The sequence below is a fragment of the Coturnix japonica genome, chromosome 1 (assembly GCF_001577835.2).
Source record: "Coturnix japonica isolate 7356 chromosome 1, Coturnix japonica 2.1, whole genome shotgun sequence".
NCBI lineage: Eukaryota > Metazoa > Chordata > Aves > Galliformes > Phasianidae > Coturnix > Coturnix japonica.
The window spans coordinates 68,834,468-68,853,184 of record NC_029516.1 but is presented as its reverse complement, the minus strand read 5'-3'; the positions used below and the strand labels follow the sequence as shown (position 1 = coordinate 68,853,184).

Here is an 18,717-nt window from a genome sequence, read left to right as displayed (position 1 = left end):
AAAGAACTAGAAAACAACAGTAATAAGGATTGACTGAGAGATTTGGGGCTGTTTAGTCAGGAGCAAATTTAGTCAGGAGCAAAGAAGGCTGGTGGGAGATCTTGCTCTGTACAACTACCTGAAAGAAGGCAGTGGCAAAGAGTCTGCTGGTCTTTTCTCAGGTGGCAAGTGATTAGGACATGAGGTAACAAAGAATTTCTTCATGGAAAGGGTGGTTACAGATTGGAACAGGCTGCCTAGGGAGGTGTTGGAGTTGCCATGCCTGGAGGTGTTCAAGGCCAGGTTGGATGGGGCCCTGGGCTGCCTGGTGTAGTGTTAGATTTGTAGGTTGGTGGCCCTGCCTGTGTCAGGGGGAACTGGAGCTTGATGATCCTAGAAGTCCCTTTCAACCATGATTCTATGGTTCTATATAGCACTTAGTGACATGCGTGATTCATGGCTTTAAACTGTAAGGGGGTAGATTTAGACTAGATATTAAGAAGAAATTCTATACCGTGAAGGCAGTGAGACACTGGAACACGTTTCCTAGAGAGGCTGTGGATTCCCACTCCCTGGAGGAGCTCAAGGCCAGGCTGGATGGAGCCTTGAGCAACATGGTCTAGAGGCAGGTGTCTCTGACTATAGCTGGGGGGGTGGGGGGGAGTGTGGAACTAGATGATCGTAATGGTCACTTTCATAGAATTATAGAATGGTTTGGTTTGACTCTGTGAATTTGTCTCCATTTCCTTGTTTAAAAGCTCATTGATGCCCACAAAGTGAAGCAAGTAGAATACAAGAAAAACCATGTTCTCCTTTACCTGGAAAATGTAAGTACTGAACATTGGCTATTTGTTTTAAACAAATAATAAAATCAGTATGTAATAGATGCACCTACAGTGAGGTTTCATTCTCTGAAGTGCCCAAATATTTTCCCCATCAGCTTTACCCTTTACTCACTAAACTGCTTATTCCCCAAAGTGAGTAACATCCCAAGCTCCCACAAAACTTCAAACTGAAACCTGCTCTATTAGCAATTAGAATGAAATTAATTTTAGAAGTATGAATAAACTAATAAAAAGTCTTTCTCCTTTCAGTATATGGTGAATAAACACCAAGAAGGAGATTCCTTTAAGTATATGTTCCCTGGGCAGGGTCCTATTAAATCCCAGTTCTTCTAACAGAACATGGAACAGTAATAAGATATCTGAAAAAAAATAAAAATAAAAATAATAATAATTCCTTCTTTTACTTCAATTCATTCCTAACTCTAATTTTTAATCTAATTCCTGGATCAGAATGTACATATAAAAAATACAATTGCTTGTAGAATTAAGGTCAGTCTTTTGAGACTTCTTTTCTCTCTCTTGCCTCAGGCCAATAGGATTTGTTGGTTTGTTTTTTTTAACCAAGTAAGGTAATACAAGCAGGACTGGAAACCTACAGCTCTTCCCTTCAGTTTCACTTTGGACTCTTCAAAAATATTTTTGATCTCAACTTGGCAGGCAGATAATGGATTTCCCACATCTGTATGTAGGATACCAGCAGGATTGGATATATAACTAATGAACTCCAGATTGTGTTATATGAAAAAAAATGTCTCACGTGATCCTCATCCTTCCCATTCCCAGATGCTGCAAAAGAGGAGAAAAGAAGTCACTTTCTCAGTTGAACAGGAGTTTGTAGTGACCCACCTCAAGCCAGCTCCTGTGTACATCTATGATTACTATAAAACAGGTAGGTCTTTGTTTTAACCAGAACAACATGTGGGGAAGGGACAGGGAGAGCAGAAATACTACATGCCTTCAGAGAGACAAATAACCAGTTTTCATGGAACTGACAGTCCTCTGAACTATGTTAGGAATTGGAAATGATGCCAAGGTCACTCATTTCACTTCAGCAAGCTTGGTTTCTTACATAAGATGACAAGTGGGCACAACTGGAAAACTATGAAAGTGTGTCTCTCAGTACTAAGGAGATTTCAAGAATCTTCACCTTAAAGAGGAGAAGAGGATCTGTGCATTCAATTCCTTTAGCAGTCATCCCAAGGTCTTGAAGTCCCTTGACAATTGCGTAGCTGCTTCATGTCTCCCAGTATGGAAAAGCAGTAAGGGGCTGTGGCCTGACAGCCGTACCATACTCAGTAGTTTCCTGGAGACATCTCTCACCTGAACATCTCTAAGAAGAGAGTCTGCTCAGCATATTGGACATTCAGTTCCCTGTAGGGAGGAATCACCTACAACAAATATCCATCTCTTATTTTTTAATGATGTAGTCTTGATACTGGGGGGAAGGCTTTTTGTGATTTGGTTTCATTGGTTCATCTAGACTGAGTGGATTGTTATTATCTGCAGATGGGCCTTCCACATCCAGGCTCTCATAGCTGCTGTAGAGAAGCTACTGTGTGTGTGTGTGTGTTGTGGGGGGAAGTGAAGAAGCGGGTACTTTGCGGGGGGTAATCTCTTAATGAACATCTCTCTAGCACGCCGGGTATTCTCCCTCCCTGCCCTGCTCCGCTCCCTGGCGGCAGGTTTTGTACATGCAGGAGGTTCTGCCGCTGCCACCCCCGTCAGTGCAGCTGAATGTCAGGGGCGTCCCTTCGCAACAGCTTTTTCTGCGATGTTTACCTTTCTGTGAAGGCTCCCTTGGTGCGAATTTCTTCTATGCAGCTGACTCACACGAAGTCTTGGCTAAAACGAGCCGACGGTGCTTATAATGAGAACATCTCCTTTGCTCTTTTCCAGAAGAATATGCTGTTGCTCAATACACGTCACTTTGCAGAGACGTTGTTGCAGAAAGGGGCTAATGGTAAGTGAAAGTAAGGTAAGTGAAAGATAGAAAAAAAAAAGGAAAAAAAAAAAAAGAAGAAGAAAAAACCTCAAGCAGCAATGAAACTGAAGCACTGGGGAAGGAAAGAGAGAACAGTTAGTAAAAAGAAAGGCAAGAGAGTGAAATATAAAGTAGCATGAACAGAGGGATTGGAAGGATGAGTAGAGTGAGAGATTATCTTGGAGGAAAGGAGCCTTCACCAGGCTTTCCAGGAAGCAGTCAGACTCAGATCCTGTCCTGCGTCACATGCTCTGTGGGCTGCATTTGTGGACCACTTAGCTGTTCACTGAAGGAAATCAGCCCCTCTGTAGGGTGAAAGACAAAGTGTAGAAAAACAGAAACACTGGAAAATTCCTGCAGAGATTCCTCAGAAACATCAACGCTTAATAAACAATATTCTGCCTACAGCGTCCCTCACAGCCTGTGTGTTTAATGGGCACAGGTAAGGTAAGGTATTCCACATGGACTTAAGGAATGCCATCCTAGCCAGTCAAATCATATTCTGAGGAGAACATTTGATGTGATGTGAATAATGGAAGTGTGTGTTGACCAGTCAGATGTACAATGCTGTCTTACTGTGAGGAAGGTGCAGGTCTGTATGCTTCTCAGCTTAGCGGTTATGCTGGCCATGATCTGCTGAGCAATGATGTAGGTATGTAGACATAGCTTGCTGATAGTTCTTGATCCATTTTTTTGTCTGTTTCAAATGGAATGGTCTATCAATTCAGCATCCTGAAAACATATTTTATCTTCTACGCATGTTTTGCTTGTTTGTTTTCTTTCCTCATTGTGTTTATTCTCTTTTGAATTTTCCCCTGCAGGAGCAAGTTGAACAAGTGATCAAGCACCCTATTCTGTCATTAAGTCCCAGAAAGGGTTATTTCGCCTTTCTAAACATGGTGGGAGACTGTGATGTTGTTGGTACCAGTATCTGACCTTCTGTTTCCTTTCATGGCAAATCTCTCTAAATCTATACCATAACCGTATATACTTTTTCAATAAAACTCCCTTCTACACTGGGCATTGTCTTTCTTTCAGTGTCACAGAACCTACATTTTAATGGCAGTTCATATGATGATGGGTGGCTGTGGAAGGAAGAAGAGAGAACCATAATGCCTGAATGTGGCATTTGGCCTCCTACCAGCTATAATGGATAACAACTGGCAGCTACCATAATATGCAGCATGTGCTGTCAGTTTCAGCCTCTCATCTATTTCTCTTGGCTGTTGAGCAGCCTGTCACCTTTCCCCGGCCCTGACAAAGTGTTGCCTCTGCACCTTTAACATAAAAGTACAGTGTTAGGGTTAGCATCTCTGCATCATGCTTAAGTAGAGGAGCAAGTAATGAAAGGGGCAGACTTCCATGAAGGCTTGGTGACTGCCAGGTCCCACATCTAGGGACACAGATGCATGCCAGAGTTCCTCCGCATGCCAGGGCTGCCTTATTGAGTCTCAGTAGGTATGACCTAAACAGACATAGTCATGAACCTGAGGGTTTTCAAGAAATATTCCATTACTGGTTAAAATTGTTTCCAGACTTTGTCCTACAGAGCTTAAGTATGTCCTAGTCCAAAATAGTGTCAGACTTAAAACTATCAAGTAAATGGACCAGAAAACATCTGTACAGCAAGGACATCAATGTTTCTCAAACGAGCGTGATTATAACACACCACATGGTGTCCCCAGTATGCTGCACACCGTTGTAATTTTGGCCAACATTTTCATGCTGAACAAATTGATTTCAAGAGATTACAGAGTGCTTTGTGATTTGTGGCATATGTTAAAGAAGATTAAAATGAACAAAAGAGAAGGGGAAGAGGAGAAAGGGCCTGTCATGTGAGGGTGTAGATAATAATTTAAGTGCAGATGAGAACTGTTGAGGGCTTGTATGTATATTAAAAGGAACTGGAAAAGAGGTTCACTTCACTGGGCAATTTGCTAATGACATGTGTGGAATAGAGACTTGAGGGGTTTTTTTCAGTGAAAGTGACTCTCCATGTCAGCACAGAATTCCCAATTCCCTTCCCAAACCAGGATTTTGAATGGGCTTTTTTTGAGTGGGTTTTTTTCTTGTTTTCTGTCCATTGTTGATTTTGTTGGCAGTGGTTTGATTTTCTTTTTCCCAAAGGGTTCTAAGTAACTTGAGAATCAGTGGGATTTGTGCTTCTGAGCTGAGTCCTGAAGATACTAGACTCTTTACAGACATCAGGGTACCCAGCTACTCACAGAATCTATCAACCAAGTGTAATTTTCAGAACTGCAAAGGGATGACTACCCAGGATCAGCACAATATCAAGCTTATAAAGAGCCATTCCATTAACTTCCATGGACTTTTTTTGTTATGGGGGACTTTCTGTGTGATGGTGTATGGGAAATTGGTAATCACAGCCTGAACCTCTGATTAATCAGCTGAGGAAAGTTCTGGGTCAGCTGTGGGAGCACAGGTGAGAGTAATTTAGCTGTGCTCCCAGAAGGGGTGGAGCTTGACTCCACCTCCTCTAGACCTCATTTAAGGGCTGACCACCACTAAGGCAGCATCTCTTGGAGATTGCCTCAGTGGTTCCCAGCAGACCAAAGGCTTCCATATGGGTGAGTTTTTCCTGTAAATAACCTTTTGGGTATTTATTACCATCTTTTTATTATTGTCACTGTACATATGGGAAATTTTTATTTTATGGAGATGAAATGCTCTGAGCATGGTGTGGATTTCTATGCTAAGTTACAGAAAGAAAACTTCACTGGAAGAAAGAGGTAGGCAAGTGAGGCTGTGAGTTTTGCTTTCCTGATACACTCGAAACTGTTGCAAGTGAGCTACAATCTGATTTGGTTTACACAGGCATTAGACCATGCTGAAACTAGAAAAAGGGTTGAAAAGGAGAGTGGGTTGAGTAGATGTGTATATAGAATGTGCATAGGGGATTTGAGGCCAATTAGGCCAAGACTTCAGTATCCCACATGGCACTCATAAAAATCCCCCTCCGGTCTGGCCAGATGTTATTGTGCTCAGCCAGATGTTTTCTGGGGATAAACAAGATCCTGACAAAACAAAAATTAAAAAAAAAGCACTTTCATCATTCTTGTCCCCTTTGACCAAACCTGAATTATTAAAACATCAAGAGTGTATTTCCCACTACAGATTCTTCCTCTCCATACTGAAAATGCAATACTTATATCCTGATCTTAGCTGGTGGTTCCAACAGCTAATTGCTGTTTGCAATCAAATCTAATAAACATCATAAACATCTGAGACTCTTCCTCCAGATTTTTATATATAGACCAAGTTCTCCTTGGCTCCTGCTCACACAGAGAATAGCAATATTCCTTAAAATATATTCCAGCGCATCCCAGATTTTTAGAACCTGGTTAACTTGTTTTAGCTACATGCTTCATGGCACATACCTTACACTGAAGAATTACTTTTTTTAACTAAGCAAAACAAAAACACCCATTAGACTATCATTTTTAACTTCATAGTCCAATAACACTGAAGTGTCATAAAATGTGATTCAGAGTGTATTATAGATCTCAGAAGTCCAGTACTGTTTTAGTTTTGGCAAGATGTACAGGCTAGGCAAAGTCGGTTTCCCTAAGAATGAGTAGATAAAGCCCATCAGCCCCAGAGGTGCTCTTTGTTTAATGTGCCTGGTGTTGCTTGACTCAGTTTAAAAATCTATCAAAGAGCAGAAGCAGACACAAGTGACCACTGGAACTATTGTGCAAGTCTATGGGCTGAGTCAGAAATGACTGCAAGAAACGGGAAGTACAAAATCCGCTACAGTGGTCTGCTATTTAAAGATCTCCTGTGAATTTGTGCGTGACTGTTAAAGGTTCATTAAAAGCTATTCTGAAAAATTGGATTTTTTTATGAGAAAAAAGGGCTAACAAAAGTATAACCACTTGAAGTGCTTTGTCTTGCTTGCTTTTATCTGTGCTTAAGATTTCTTTGTAGAGTTTATTTTTGTCATGGGACTTTGCTGCTGATGTGGAGCTGGTACTGAAGTAACAGCTAAAGGCTGATGCTTTTAGCATGGGCCTCTTGAGAGCCAGTGGTTGAAGGTAAGTTTGTTGCCTTGGTTTTTCTTTGAGGGCTTAGCATTACTAGGGAAATTAGAACAAGCAGATGTCTTTCTTGGGTTTATTTACCTTTGACAAAAATGGTTCCAAAATTGCTTAAGACTGCTATACCAGACAGTATCTAGAATATCTAGACCCACTCACAGCTGCATTTTCTTCTCACAGAAGCAGCAAACAGTAAGCTGAGCTGTTAACAAACACATAGTTATTGTCAAGAAAGCTGAATAAGAGAGATTAAAATGAAATGAGAAGCATACCAGAACTGGATTAAGGTTATTAGAATTGTACAATCAGTACCTTTTATTTTAGTCAGACAAATATATACATTCACACATGTGTAATCATAAACTTCAAATTTATTTATCTCCTTTGCTAAGCGTAACACAAAGCAGAGTACAACAACAGCAAAGCAGCAAGATCATAGGATGCAGCAAGTAAAGATATACTCAAACACAACAGCAGCACACACAAAGCTGTACAGGAAAGACACAGCATACCTTCAAAAAGCCTCAGATATATAGGAAGCTCCAGAGATATACCCCTATGCCCACAGCCATCCCTTATATGAGGTCTAGAAAGGGGTAGATTCCTGACTTCACCCCTTCTAGTCACACATTGCTTGCACCTCTCCTCCCTTGAATTGGCCCTGTGTTCCTACCTGGCGCTCAGTCACTGTTTCAAGCTGTGCCTTAGCATTTCTGCTACACTAGTCAACATGGTGAAGAGTGTCAGGCTTACAGGAATCTTTGCAGAATAAAGCATGCCGTGATTGGAATCTATCAACATTTCTGATGGTCTTAACTTACATATTGCATTTTTATTTATTTATTTTGCTAGCTATTACGCTTCAAAATAATATATTTTAAACTGGTGGAACATTGCCTTCTAAAACATGTTGGAGAAAGAAACACTCATGAAAATAACGAGACAGTAACAATGATGCCTTCAGGCAAGGTGAAGTGCTCCTGTAGCATCTGTTTGTTACTGACCTAGTTTCTTACCCTATTTCCATAGTATAAACCTTATCTAATATTAAGCTATTTGTTTTCCAAATGTTCTTCAGGAGGAGAACAAAAAAAAAAAAAAAAAGAATAATATAGCTTTAATTTGGTAAGGGAAATAAATAAGAAATTTCAAAGACCAGATGTGGAATAGCCAAAAGCATACCTGTTAGGATGAGGGCAAACATATGTAGCCATTCGTTTTCAAGAACAGTGAAGTCAAATCCACTGCTATCATTAAGTACAGAAACCCACTCTGCTTGGATTGTAAGAAATTAGATTTAGGTATTTTGAGTATAGCAACCATTTAATGTGATATCACATAATTTAAATTGTGATCAACCCATAGGTTCAATGACCAACTAGGGTTTTGTTCTGGCTTAATATAGGGTTTCATTATGGAAGGTATTAGCTACTTTAAGTTGTCTTTGATCTTGTCAGGTGTGCACTGACCTCAGACACCTGTGTGTGTGCTCTCTTTGGAAGGAATGTTGTTAGAGGAAATACCTCTATGCATCATTGTGGGGAAATATTTTGAGAGAGGCTGTCCTGATTCAGCCAAGCAGTCTGGGTTGCAGAATGATGGATGGTGACAAACCAACCTCAGAGCTTTGTGAACTATTTGGGAGGATCAGCTCACAAGCCAGAGAAGTAAGATAACAGTGAAAGGGGAGAGAACCTTTCTTGGGCTGTTGTATGTCTGTATATACCAATCAGCAAGCACAGAAAATGTACTCCTATCGTTTGTAAATGTATATATTCCGAGCTGTACAGATAATAAATGGGCATGATGATTAACCATACTAGTGTGTATCATGACTTCAGCTGCTGCTCTAATCAAGGAAATCACTTGCTTGGGAACAGCTTAGCAACAGTTGGCACCCGAACAGGGAACTTTTAAGGTCGGACCTCAAAACTTCACTGAAGCGACAGGAGAGTGAAGTCAGAGGGAGAAGGTCTGGGAGCGAGTGGATGCCTCTAGGTCAGAAAGACAGGTGGTAGTTCAGATTCTGGGACTGTAACTTGGACACGGATGCGAGGGAGTGGAAGGATTGGAGCAGCAGAAGCAAATGGTTGGCACTGGATGGTGTCACGGCAGCTGGAAGTGGGGTTGCAACCCACCCCCTGCATCCACCATGGAGCGGGAAGCTGCAGAGAAACTGCTTATGAGTATTCTTTCTAAGAAAGGAAAGCAATCTTCTCTTAAAGACATATTGGACTTAATTAAATGGGCTCGCCAATCAGGACATTTGAAAGAAGTGGCACTGATATTTAGTGTAGATGAATGGTGAAACATAGGTGATTGCATGTGGGACATCTTGACATCGTGGGGGAAAGATGAAAAGCGTATTGTCAAATTAGGACCTGTATGGAGGGCTATTGTGAATGCATTAAAAGCTGAGCAGGCAGAACGACAAGTTGCTGCTGCAGCTGTGCAGATGCTCTCGGGGGATGCAACCCCATCTATGAAGCTGTTAGAGACTCCTGTGCATGGCTTGTTACACCCAGTGTGTTCATCAGCCTCCTGGCTGCAAAGTGCAATAGAGACTGTGCCAGAGAATGGAATAGGAATTACAGCTGAAGGGTCACATGAATGGGAACCAGACCCATCTGCCAATGTTAGTGGGGCGGAGGGAAGCATACCCCATCCCATTACTGAACAAAGCCTGGCTTCTGTCCCTGTTCCTGGCTCGGAATCCTCAGAGGAGGAGGAAGGAACTCCAGGGCTAAAAACATTAGCTGAATGGCTCCAGAGAATGGAGGTGCAGGTTAATAATCAAGCGAAGCCTCCTTTGTCTGCCACTGATACCTCCTGGGGACATGCTCCCCTACCTTTGCCCCCCTGTATTTTGGGTCAAGTGCCCCAGCATCGGGATGGTCTGAGGTGATTTGTGATGCGATCCTGGAAAGACAGTGGGAAACAGCATCAAAGATAGCTTGTCCAGTGGTCTACCAGCACGAGAGTGGACAAAATGTGGAACAGTGGGAGCCACATGACTGGAAGTTATTGCAACAGGCATGTAAAACCATTACTGACTATGGGTTAAAAGCAGAGGCATCAAAACAGATAATGCAATGGATATTTACAGCTCATGTTAACACCCCCTCTGATATTTGCAATCTGGGCCATCTCCTGCTTACCCCTTCTGAGAACTTTTATTATTCATACAAGAGTGGTATGAAAGGGCTCTAAGAGAAGCTGCTATACCCAGACAGCAGAGTGACCCATTATATGGCATTACAGCTGAAATGTTGGTGGGTATGGGACCCTATGTTGCAGTAGAGACGCGGGTCACCTTCCCTGCTGCTTTTCACCATTTGTCTGTGTGCTTGGCATTAGAGGCTATTTTTGCTATACCAGCAGGAAAACGCAAGCCAGCTTTTGCCACAGTAAAGCATAGCATAATCGAGCCTTTCAGCCACTATATCAACAGAATGTGGATTGCAATAAGATACAGTGATTTACCGGAAGAGACCAAGCACCAGTTTTTTTGTGTAATGGTTCATGATAATGCTAATTCTACAATGCAGTTGATCTTAGCCACACTCCCACAAGGGTCTTCGGTTGAAGCAATGCTGCAGCGAGTTGCTATGGCTGAGCAGGGAGGACAGATCTCTCAGATCATTGCAGCAGTGCAGGCTGCTATAGCTACAACATCATCCAATAAAGCAAAACCGAAAAGCCTTAGATGCTACCGGTGTGGATCAATTGGTCACCTGTGTTGTAACTGTTTGAAGTAAGTGTGGTGTGATGTTTGCCAGCAAGCATCTCATGCTACAAAGGCGTGCAGACGGTCGGGAAACAGCCAGCGCAGTGTGAAGAATCATCAAGCCATGACACAAATTCCAGGAATTCTGCCAACTGCAGCAGTTACCTCAATCAGCACCGACCTGCAGCCCCAGGGAACCTCGGAGGGGATGTGGCAACAGCAATAGACATCCACTTGCAATCCACAGTAGTTTAAAAAATATGGCTTGCTGCTGAAGGTCCATTGTCATTTATTAGGCCTGTTTGTGCAATTCTAGTGGGGCAGTCATCACTGGGTCCATTGGGGGGTATTCTCATTCCAAGGGGGATCAATGCCGACCATGCAGGGCCTATATTTGCCTTACTGTATACATAAATACCACCTATTTTTATTCCAGCAGGCACATGCATTGCACAATTTATTCCTATACCTTGTCAGCAGGAGAGACATGATGGTCCTACCTGGACAGGTGGCTTTGGTTCCACGGGGCCTCTTGCCTGTCTTACCAATCAGCTGGGAAGTCAGCCTATGATGACAGTAATGCTGCGTGGTGGGGAAGTGTCTATTACAGTGGTTGTCTTACTGGACTCAGGGTCTGAAATCTTTATTGTATTATCACAGGTGTGGCCCCCTGAGTGGCTGGTAACTGCAGTTACTGACATTAGCAGCGTTGGAGGGTCTTCCACCACCCAGTGTTCTCAACAGCCAATTTGTGTACAAGTTAGGGCTGAAAAGCAGGTGTCAGTACTACTGCATGTGACTAGATTAATGGGGGGTTTGCAAATGTTGTTGGGAAGGGACATTCTGGGACAACTTGGAGTGGGCCTCACCGATCAAATTTTTTAATAGCAGCCATTGCTGTGCCTCCACCCATTCCCTTAACCTGGAAAAATGCTGATCCTATATGGGTGGAGCAGTGGCCATTATGGGAAGAGCGCTTGAAAATTGCTGAGCAATTGGTACAAGAACAATTAGATGCTGGACGCGTTCGTCCATCAACAAGTCCATGGAATACTCCTATTTTTGTTATACCCCCAAAATCTGGAAAATGGAGGCTATTGCATGACCTCCAGAAAATTAATGTCCAAATGGAATCTATGTGTGCACTCCAACCAGGGTTACCCTCCCTGACCATACTGCCTGCTACTTGGTTAGTCATTATTATTGACCTAAAAGTCTGCTTTTTCACCATTCTGATAGCAGAACAAGATTGTAAACATTTTGCATTTTCTGTTCCTTCCATCAATAAGGCAGCTCCAGCCAAGAGGTATGAATGGGTGCTACGGCATTCAGATACTATGGTGACTGCCCTGGAAGGATATACAGGGATCATCCATAATGTTTGCCCCCAAGGGAAAGTGCCACAGTGGTTAGCACAGACACAGTGGGTCTCAAAACCATATGTATCACTGCAACAAGTAAATGGCAGGACTATGTATACAGATGCTGGGAAGAAGAAAAGGCTTGAGGTATGTGTTTGGTGGGAGGATGGGAAACGGAAATATAAAAGGTTTGTAGGCAATACAGCTGACTCGTTGCAGACACTAGAGTTAAGAGCAATAATGTGGGCCTTTTGTCAATGGGACAGAGAACCCTTGAATATCATATCTGATTCTTTATACGTTGTGGGAATCTGTTAAAAGATAGAAGATTCTTATGTAGGGAGAATAAGAACAGTTACCTTTCCACCCTGTTTATTCAATTGTGAGCTGCCCTAAGGAGAAGATAATGTATATGCAGTCATTCACATAAGGGGTCATCCACTTACTTTTGGTTTAGGAGAAGGGAATGATGTTGCTGATCACCTAGTCATGATAGTCCCCACAGATAGTTTCAGTGCAGCAAAATCATCATATGGGTTATTCCATCAAAATGCTAGCGGCCTACAGTGGCAATTTCAGATCTCAGCAGCTGATGCAAAATTAATAGTGCAATCTTGTTCTCAAAGTGCTCATCATTATCAGGGTTAAGGGTCTGGGGTTAATCTTTGTGGCCTTGGGGCTTCGGAATTATGGCAAACTGATGTTACGCATGTAAGTTCCTTTGGCCATCTTAAGTATGTTCATGTTAATATTGATAACTTCTCTGGAATGATGTGGGCCACAGCTTTGACTTGGAGAATCAGCAAGACATGTAGTCAAACACTGGACCGCTAGTTTTGCAGTGCCTTCCCAAATAAAAACAGATGATGGGCCAGCATATTGATCGGCCTCAGTTCAGTGCTTCCTGCAACAGTGGGGGGTTGCTCATTCTTTTGGTATACCACACTCCCCCACTGGGCAGGCAGTTATTGAGCGAGCTCATGCTACCTTAAGGGCACAGATTGAGCATTTGTCGCAGCAAGGTTTGACTGTACCAGAAATTTTGAACAGAGCCTTATTTGCTTTAAACCATCCTTTTATCCATGGACAACAAACCATGCCAGCTGTAATCTTATATCATTCTTCAATCAACATGAGGGCTTTTTTGGAAAGTCCCAAGGTGATGTATAAGGACCTAGTATAAGTACCTGGTTGGGCCCAGCTGATGTAATCTTTATTGGGAGGGGGTATTTTTGTGTCTCTACAGAGAATGGTGCTCTGTGGATTCCTGCTCTCAGCATTCCTTCGGCTCGTGAATGGCCTCAGCGAATATCAATAAGTGAACTCAAGAAAGAACATGTGGGTTAGCTGCTCAGAAGCAACCAGCCAAAAGGAATTTGCCTTGCACTGTCTTCTTATACAGACTCGTTTCAAACTTGCTTGATAGGCTTGCTGGCCTTGAATGCCATGGACTTTACTGCTTATGTTACACAATCATGTAACTTTTCGCACTGCCCCCTCTTTCCCCCCTCTCCTGCTGCTAAGGCTTGTTAGCAGAGATTGAGGTGAAATTTGATATCACAGTGTTAACCAGGGAAGCTGAGAGCTGCTTAGCGGGAGGGGGAAGGGAACACTCTCTGATTGCGCACCTGGACTAGGGAAGTTTTATTAAAGTAGACTTATTAAGTGGCTATAGTTACAAAGATTTTCTGAAAGTATTTTGGTTTGTAGACCTAATTTCATCATTTGTTCTATTTCTGTAAGCAGGTTTTCCATCAGGACTCTATATCATGCGCTGGCCATGCGGTTGTAGAGAATATATGGGAAAAAGTTCCCGAGGGGTATGAATTCAGAGAGAATCTGCTATGGCTGGGAGAGGATGAGTGCACCTTGTTGCAGGAGATGCCCCGTTAGTGCTGCTTTACCCCTCCACTGCTGGTGTGTTCCTTCTTTCTCTTTTTTTGGCAGTTTTGCCATTTCTGGGTTAATAAGTAATAGATGTTAGTTTAGGAAGTTGTATTTTCAGTTTAGGGATTTGTACAAAATAGATACCTGTGTAGCTGTGTATATTGACTTAAGCAGAAAGTGTAATTTTCTATGTAACTCTTATGTTTCTGTTATCAATCAAGGCCTTGATTAAATTATAGGGTTTAGATTATAAATATAATTCCTGTTATTGTAAAAATGTTTAGAGGTTTCTTCAAGGTATTCTGTGGGATAGATACAAAATTGCTAAGAAATAGGGTTGCTGATTGCTTATAACTATATGTGTATATATATATGTATATATATGTGTGTGTGTATATATATATATATATGCATATATATATATAAACACCTGCATCCCCCCCTTCCCTTCTCTGTCCTATGTCAGTGCACCGCAGATAGCTGCTGGCAGCAACCCCCCTCCCCCATCCTGCTCCCCCTTCCCGGCTATTCGCTTGTAAATAGAACTTTTGGAGTTAGAGAGAAACAGCCAAGGTCAGGCTGCTCTGATTAGTGTTACTTGTAAAATGGGGTTTAAAACAGCCCACATTTTTCTTTAATTTGCACAAGGACGATTGCTGGGATCCCTTCCCAGCCAACTCAAGAATGTACTTTCTTTCGGTGTAATAACTTTAATTGTTTTGTTTGTTGTGTGTTTAATCCCTATTATAATCCATGCCATCTACCATGTTTTAGGTAATGCAGGGATTCATCTTTTCACAGTAAATTTAGTTTTAGACACACCTCATGGAGATGGCTATCAGCCGCTATCCATGTGTGATTCTGAAATTCTTATTTTAGCTCAGAGATGTTGGGAGACAAGTATCTTGTGCAAGGGCTGATGTGAGAAAACTTCGACATAAGACACTATCTTAAGAACTACCCTAACAAAATTTAGAAGGATGTTAGCTTCTCTGGTGACTGGTTAGCAACTTTATTTTGGATTGCTGCCTGTGTGCTTGCTGAGTCTGATCAAGGAAGATTTATATGTGCTGGTCGCTGTTATCCTCCTTATAATTGCCATGTATGTCGTGCTTTCTTCTTAAAAAATAAAAAAATTTAAAAAAAAAAAAAAAAGAAGAAGAAGAAATAAAATAAAAAGGGGAATTGTGGGGAAATATTTTGAGAGAGGCTATCCTGATTCAGCCAAGAAGTCCAGGTTGAAGAATGATGGATTGTGACAAACCAACCTCAGAGCTTTGTGAACTATTTGGGAGGATCAGCTCACAGGCCAGAGAAATAAGATAACAGTGAAAGGGGGAAGAACCTTTCTTGGGCTGTTGTATGTCTGAATGTACTAATCGGCAAGCACAGAAAATGTATTCCCATCATTTGTAAATGTATATAATCTGAGCTGTACAGATAATAAATGGGCATTATGTTTAACCATACTGGTGTGTATCGTGACCTCGGCTGCTGCTCTAATCAAGGAAATCACTTGCTCAGGAACAGCTTAGCAACACATCTTGACTTGATTTTGCACATGCAGCTTTCAAAACACTGGTTAAATTATCATGATACAGACACCACAACTGTTGTGATCAAAAGATATAGACAGAATGTGTTCTAATAAAAGAGATATCTCTTATCAGATCAGCTAGCATTGTTGAAATAAGTAGCCAGTCTTTCAAGTCTGAAAAAGAACCAAAATCTTTCAAGCAAATTTTAGATAAATTGTTACGAGCTTAATGACATAATGACAACCCAAACCCAATGGCTTGGGTTGGAAGGGATGCCAAGGATCATCAAATTCCAACCCCCATAACAAAGGCAAGGCCACCAACCTCCTGAGCTGGTACTAGATCAAGTTGCCCAGGGCACCATCCAACCTGGTCTTAAACACCTTCATGGACAGAGCATCCACAGCCTCTCTGGGCAGTCTGTGCCAGCACCTCACTGCTGCCTCTGTAAAGAACTTCCCTGACATCCAATCTAGACCTTCCCTTCTTGAAACCATTCCATCTTGTCCTATTACTATTTACTCTTGTAAAAAGTTGATTCCCTTCCTGTTTATAATCCCTTTTTAAATACTGAAAGGCTGCAACAAGGTCTCCTCACAGCCTTCCCTTCTCCAGGATGAACAAGCCCAGCTCCCTCAGCCTGTCTTTGGAGGGGAGGTGCTCCAGCCCTCTGATCATCTCTATGGCCCTCCTTTGGACCCTCTTCAATAGTTTCAAATCTTTCCTACACTGGGGGTCCCAGACCTGGGCTCAGTACTCCAGATGAGGCCTCATGAGGGCCAAGCAGAGGGGGACAATCCTGCTGTCCCTGCTGGCCACCCTACTTCTGATGGAGCCCAGGATACCATTGACCTTCAGAGCTGCAAGAGCGCACTGCTGGCTCATGTTCAGTTTTTCATCCACCAGGACGCCCAGGTCCTTCTCCACCAGGTACTCTTAAATTCCAGACAACCATGGGAAAGTTCAGATTAAGAGAGAGATGTATTAATTTCCAGGTGGTGCAGGCAATATTGAGAGGTCATGTGAAATATGAGCCTATTCATCTACCAAATCTGTGTTGGAATACTAATACTAAACAGCATAGACTCCTGGGGGGTGGGTAAAGAAAATCTCTAGAATGGTGCAGGAACTAGAAAAAGTAGGGATCATAAGACCTTCACATAGCCCACATAATGTATCCACATGGCCTGTACAGTGGTTTACAGAAAATTGAATGTCACACCACCCATTCATACAGCCCTACCAGATATTGTCCCCCTGATGGACACACTGAGTAGGGAGATAGAAATCTATAATTGTGTCCTGAATGTGAATATTTATGCCTTTAAACATGTTGTCACTTCTTTGGTGCATGTGTTCAATGGAGTGATTTCCCATGCACCCAGAGCTATAATAAGGGGAATGCCTGCTTGACATAGCTCTCTTGAGAGTCAAATTATTTTGTCATCTTTCTCGACTTCACCATTCTCAAACTTCCTTTTGTCCTCAGATATTTCCGCTAGCCCTTTACAATGCTCTTCTCTGTAGTTTTCTTATTACTACATCAGAATCAAGACACACTATGTAGTTCATATTCAGTCTTAACATCCACCTTTTTGCAAAGGCCTGCCTATGCTGTTATGATCTTATAAGCCCCATTGCACAGATCTCAGAGCCTCTGCCACTAACGCAGCTCCGTGTAATCACATTCAGTATGATTTGTGCTGAAGTATTTTCTCTCCTGGGTCACTTGTACACAACATAACTCTTCTCAGGGGGTTATAAATCTCTAAAAAGAGATCATTTCACTGCACAGGTACTGCGTGAGAAACTGAAGCCCTACAGCTACAATTTTGTTGTCTTCTGTGGAATGCAGCACAAATATCCCATGTAATCAGTCTACTCAGGGAGTTCTGCTAGATTGGGCGGAATATTTCATTTCAGTGACAAGCTGGAACTTAGCAAACTCTTTTCTTACAAAATAAAACTTCTTAGTAAGCTACTAATACAAGTTGTAGCTTGTTTCTTAATGGACAACCTTGCAGTTTGATTAGATAAGTGGATGTGTCTTTGTATTTAAATAGGTTCCAGAGGCTTTGTATAGATAAGGAAGGTTTCTTGACTCCTTGTATGGAGTATGTATAGGTCTCTGGATGCACATAAACTAAAAGCCTTTTTGTGCAAGGTATGCATGATGAAAGGAGTGTATCCCCCATGCATCCAGCACTGATATTAAAGAATGCCTACTTTCTAACACTCCAACTTGAGTCTTAGAGAGTTTCTTGACTGACCATTTTATGGTAACACTGCTGCAATCAGAGATCCACATATGATTGAATTAAGGGAGCAGCACTGTTTCTGAGAGACTTTTGTTACAGATGCAACTCCCTACAGCACAGCTCTGAATCTGACAAACAGTAAGAGGAGCACACGTGGAATACCTGTAACATTTCCATCCTTTACCAGATGGCACAGAGCAGGTAACACAGAGTGCTGGAAGACAATCACCATGCTGGGGAGGCAAGGATATTTCCCAATTGAACTGACTAATCTTTAGGTACATTCACAGAACTTATTTCCAGACCAAGACACCCTCTCAGTTCATATTATATTCCCAACAGGTTAATTTTCTAATCTATAGCAGCCCTGCTAGTGGATTTTTCAGCAATGTAATACTATAATGTTAACTATAATACATGCTATATATACACACACATATATATGTATATATGTGTGTATATATGTGTGTGTATGTATGTATATGTGTATATATGTATATGTGTGTATATATATATATACTATAATACATACATTGTCTTTGTCTGAGGGTTTCCTTTTGTTCTTAACATACCTATTAATCTGGCTTTTGACTTCAATGTATGTCCTTACCCCACATCAGAGTTCTGAAATTGAATGTTGCCCTCAGGGAGTAACACTGTGTTGAATGCAGTTCATTTCCCCAAGACTGGATTCCTGATAGATTAAAGAAATCTGAGTAAGAGTGGTTCAAAAAATTTCCAATTTAAGTACTGTCCAATAAATGCCCCTTCCCCCACTTTGAATATCTCTAGCCAAATACTGTACCTCTGTTCCAGCTCCTCCTTGCAGCCTCTCACATTTCCGGATGTGCCCTGGCTCCCAGCCCCTGGGGTGTTTACAGAGAATGGTTATAAAGAGGCTGACCCAGCAGAGAGTGGAGAGGAATTACAGAGTGCAGGAAAACAACAGCACCAGACCAGTCTTGTTGTCTTCTTGAGTCCCTGCGCCCTGCTGAGCATGATGAGGAAGGACTGGCTCTTCAGCAAACCAGTTATCTTTCTCCTTTTCTTCTTCTCTGGAAATATCTCTCACACTGCAGAACC

The 18,717-nt window shown here is 42.0% G+C and overlaps 2 protein-coding genes and 1 long non-coding RNA gene across 4 annotated transcripts in view; 2 read left to right on the top strand and 1 right to left on the bottom strand.

Annotated features, from left to right (window-relative positions):
* Positions 1–3,822, top strand: part of LOC107318459 (ovostatin) — a 26,788-nt gene extending 22,966 nt beyond the window's left edge. Inside the window, exons 33-36 of the mRNA XM_032446883.1 lie at positions 738–806; positions 1,608–1,713; positions 2,721–2,784; positions 3,627–3,822. Coding sequence (XP_032302774.1) covers positions 738–806; positions 1,608–1,713; positions 2,721–2,782 — 237 coding nt within the window. The 3' untranslated portion in view covers positions 2,783–2,784; positions 3,627–3,822. The remainder of the gene's footprint in view (positions 1–737; positions 807–1,607; positions 1,714–2,720; positions 2,785–3,626) is intronic.
* LOC116653910 overlaps positions 1–18,540 on the bottom strand; it is a 26,432-nt gene extending 7,892 nt beyond the window's left edge. Inside the window, exons 1-3 of one of the 2 annotated variants that reach the window (XR_004308535.1) lie at positions 18,440–18,540; positions 18,245–18,328; positions 8,634–9,028 (exon numbers count right to left, since the gene is read on the bottom strand). This is a non-coding gene — a long non-coding RNA (uncharacterized LOC116653910). Of the gene's footprint in view, positions 1–8,633; positions 9,029–18,244; positions 18,329–18,439 lie in introns of those variants that run through there. The other variant, XR_004308536.1, reaches the window with a different exon arrangement.
* Positions 18,538–18,717, top strand: part of A2M (alpha-2-macroglobulin) — a 35,047-nt gene continuing 34,867 nt past the window's right edge. The window contains exon 1 of the mRNA XM_015872263.2: positions 18,538–18,717. Within this exon, the coding sequence (XP_015727749.1) occupies positions 18,632–18,717 (86 nt within the window). The 5' untranslated portion in view covers positions 18,538–18,631.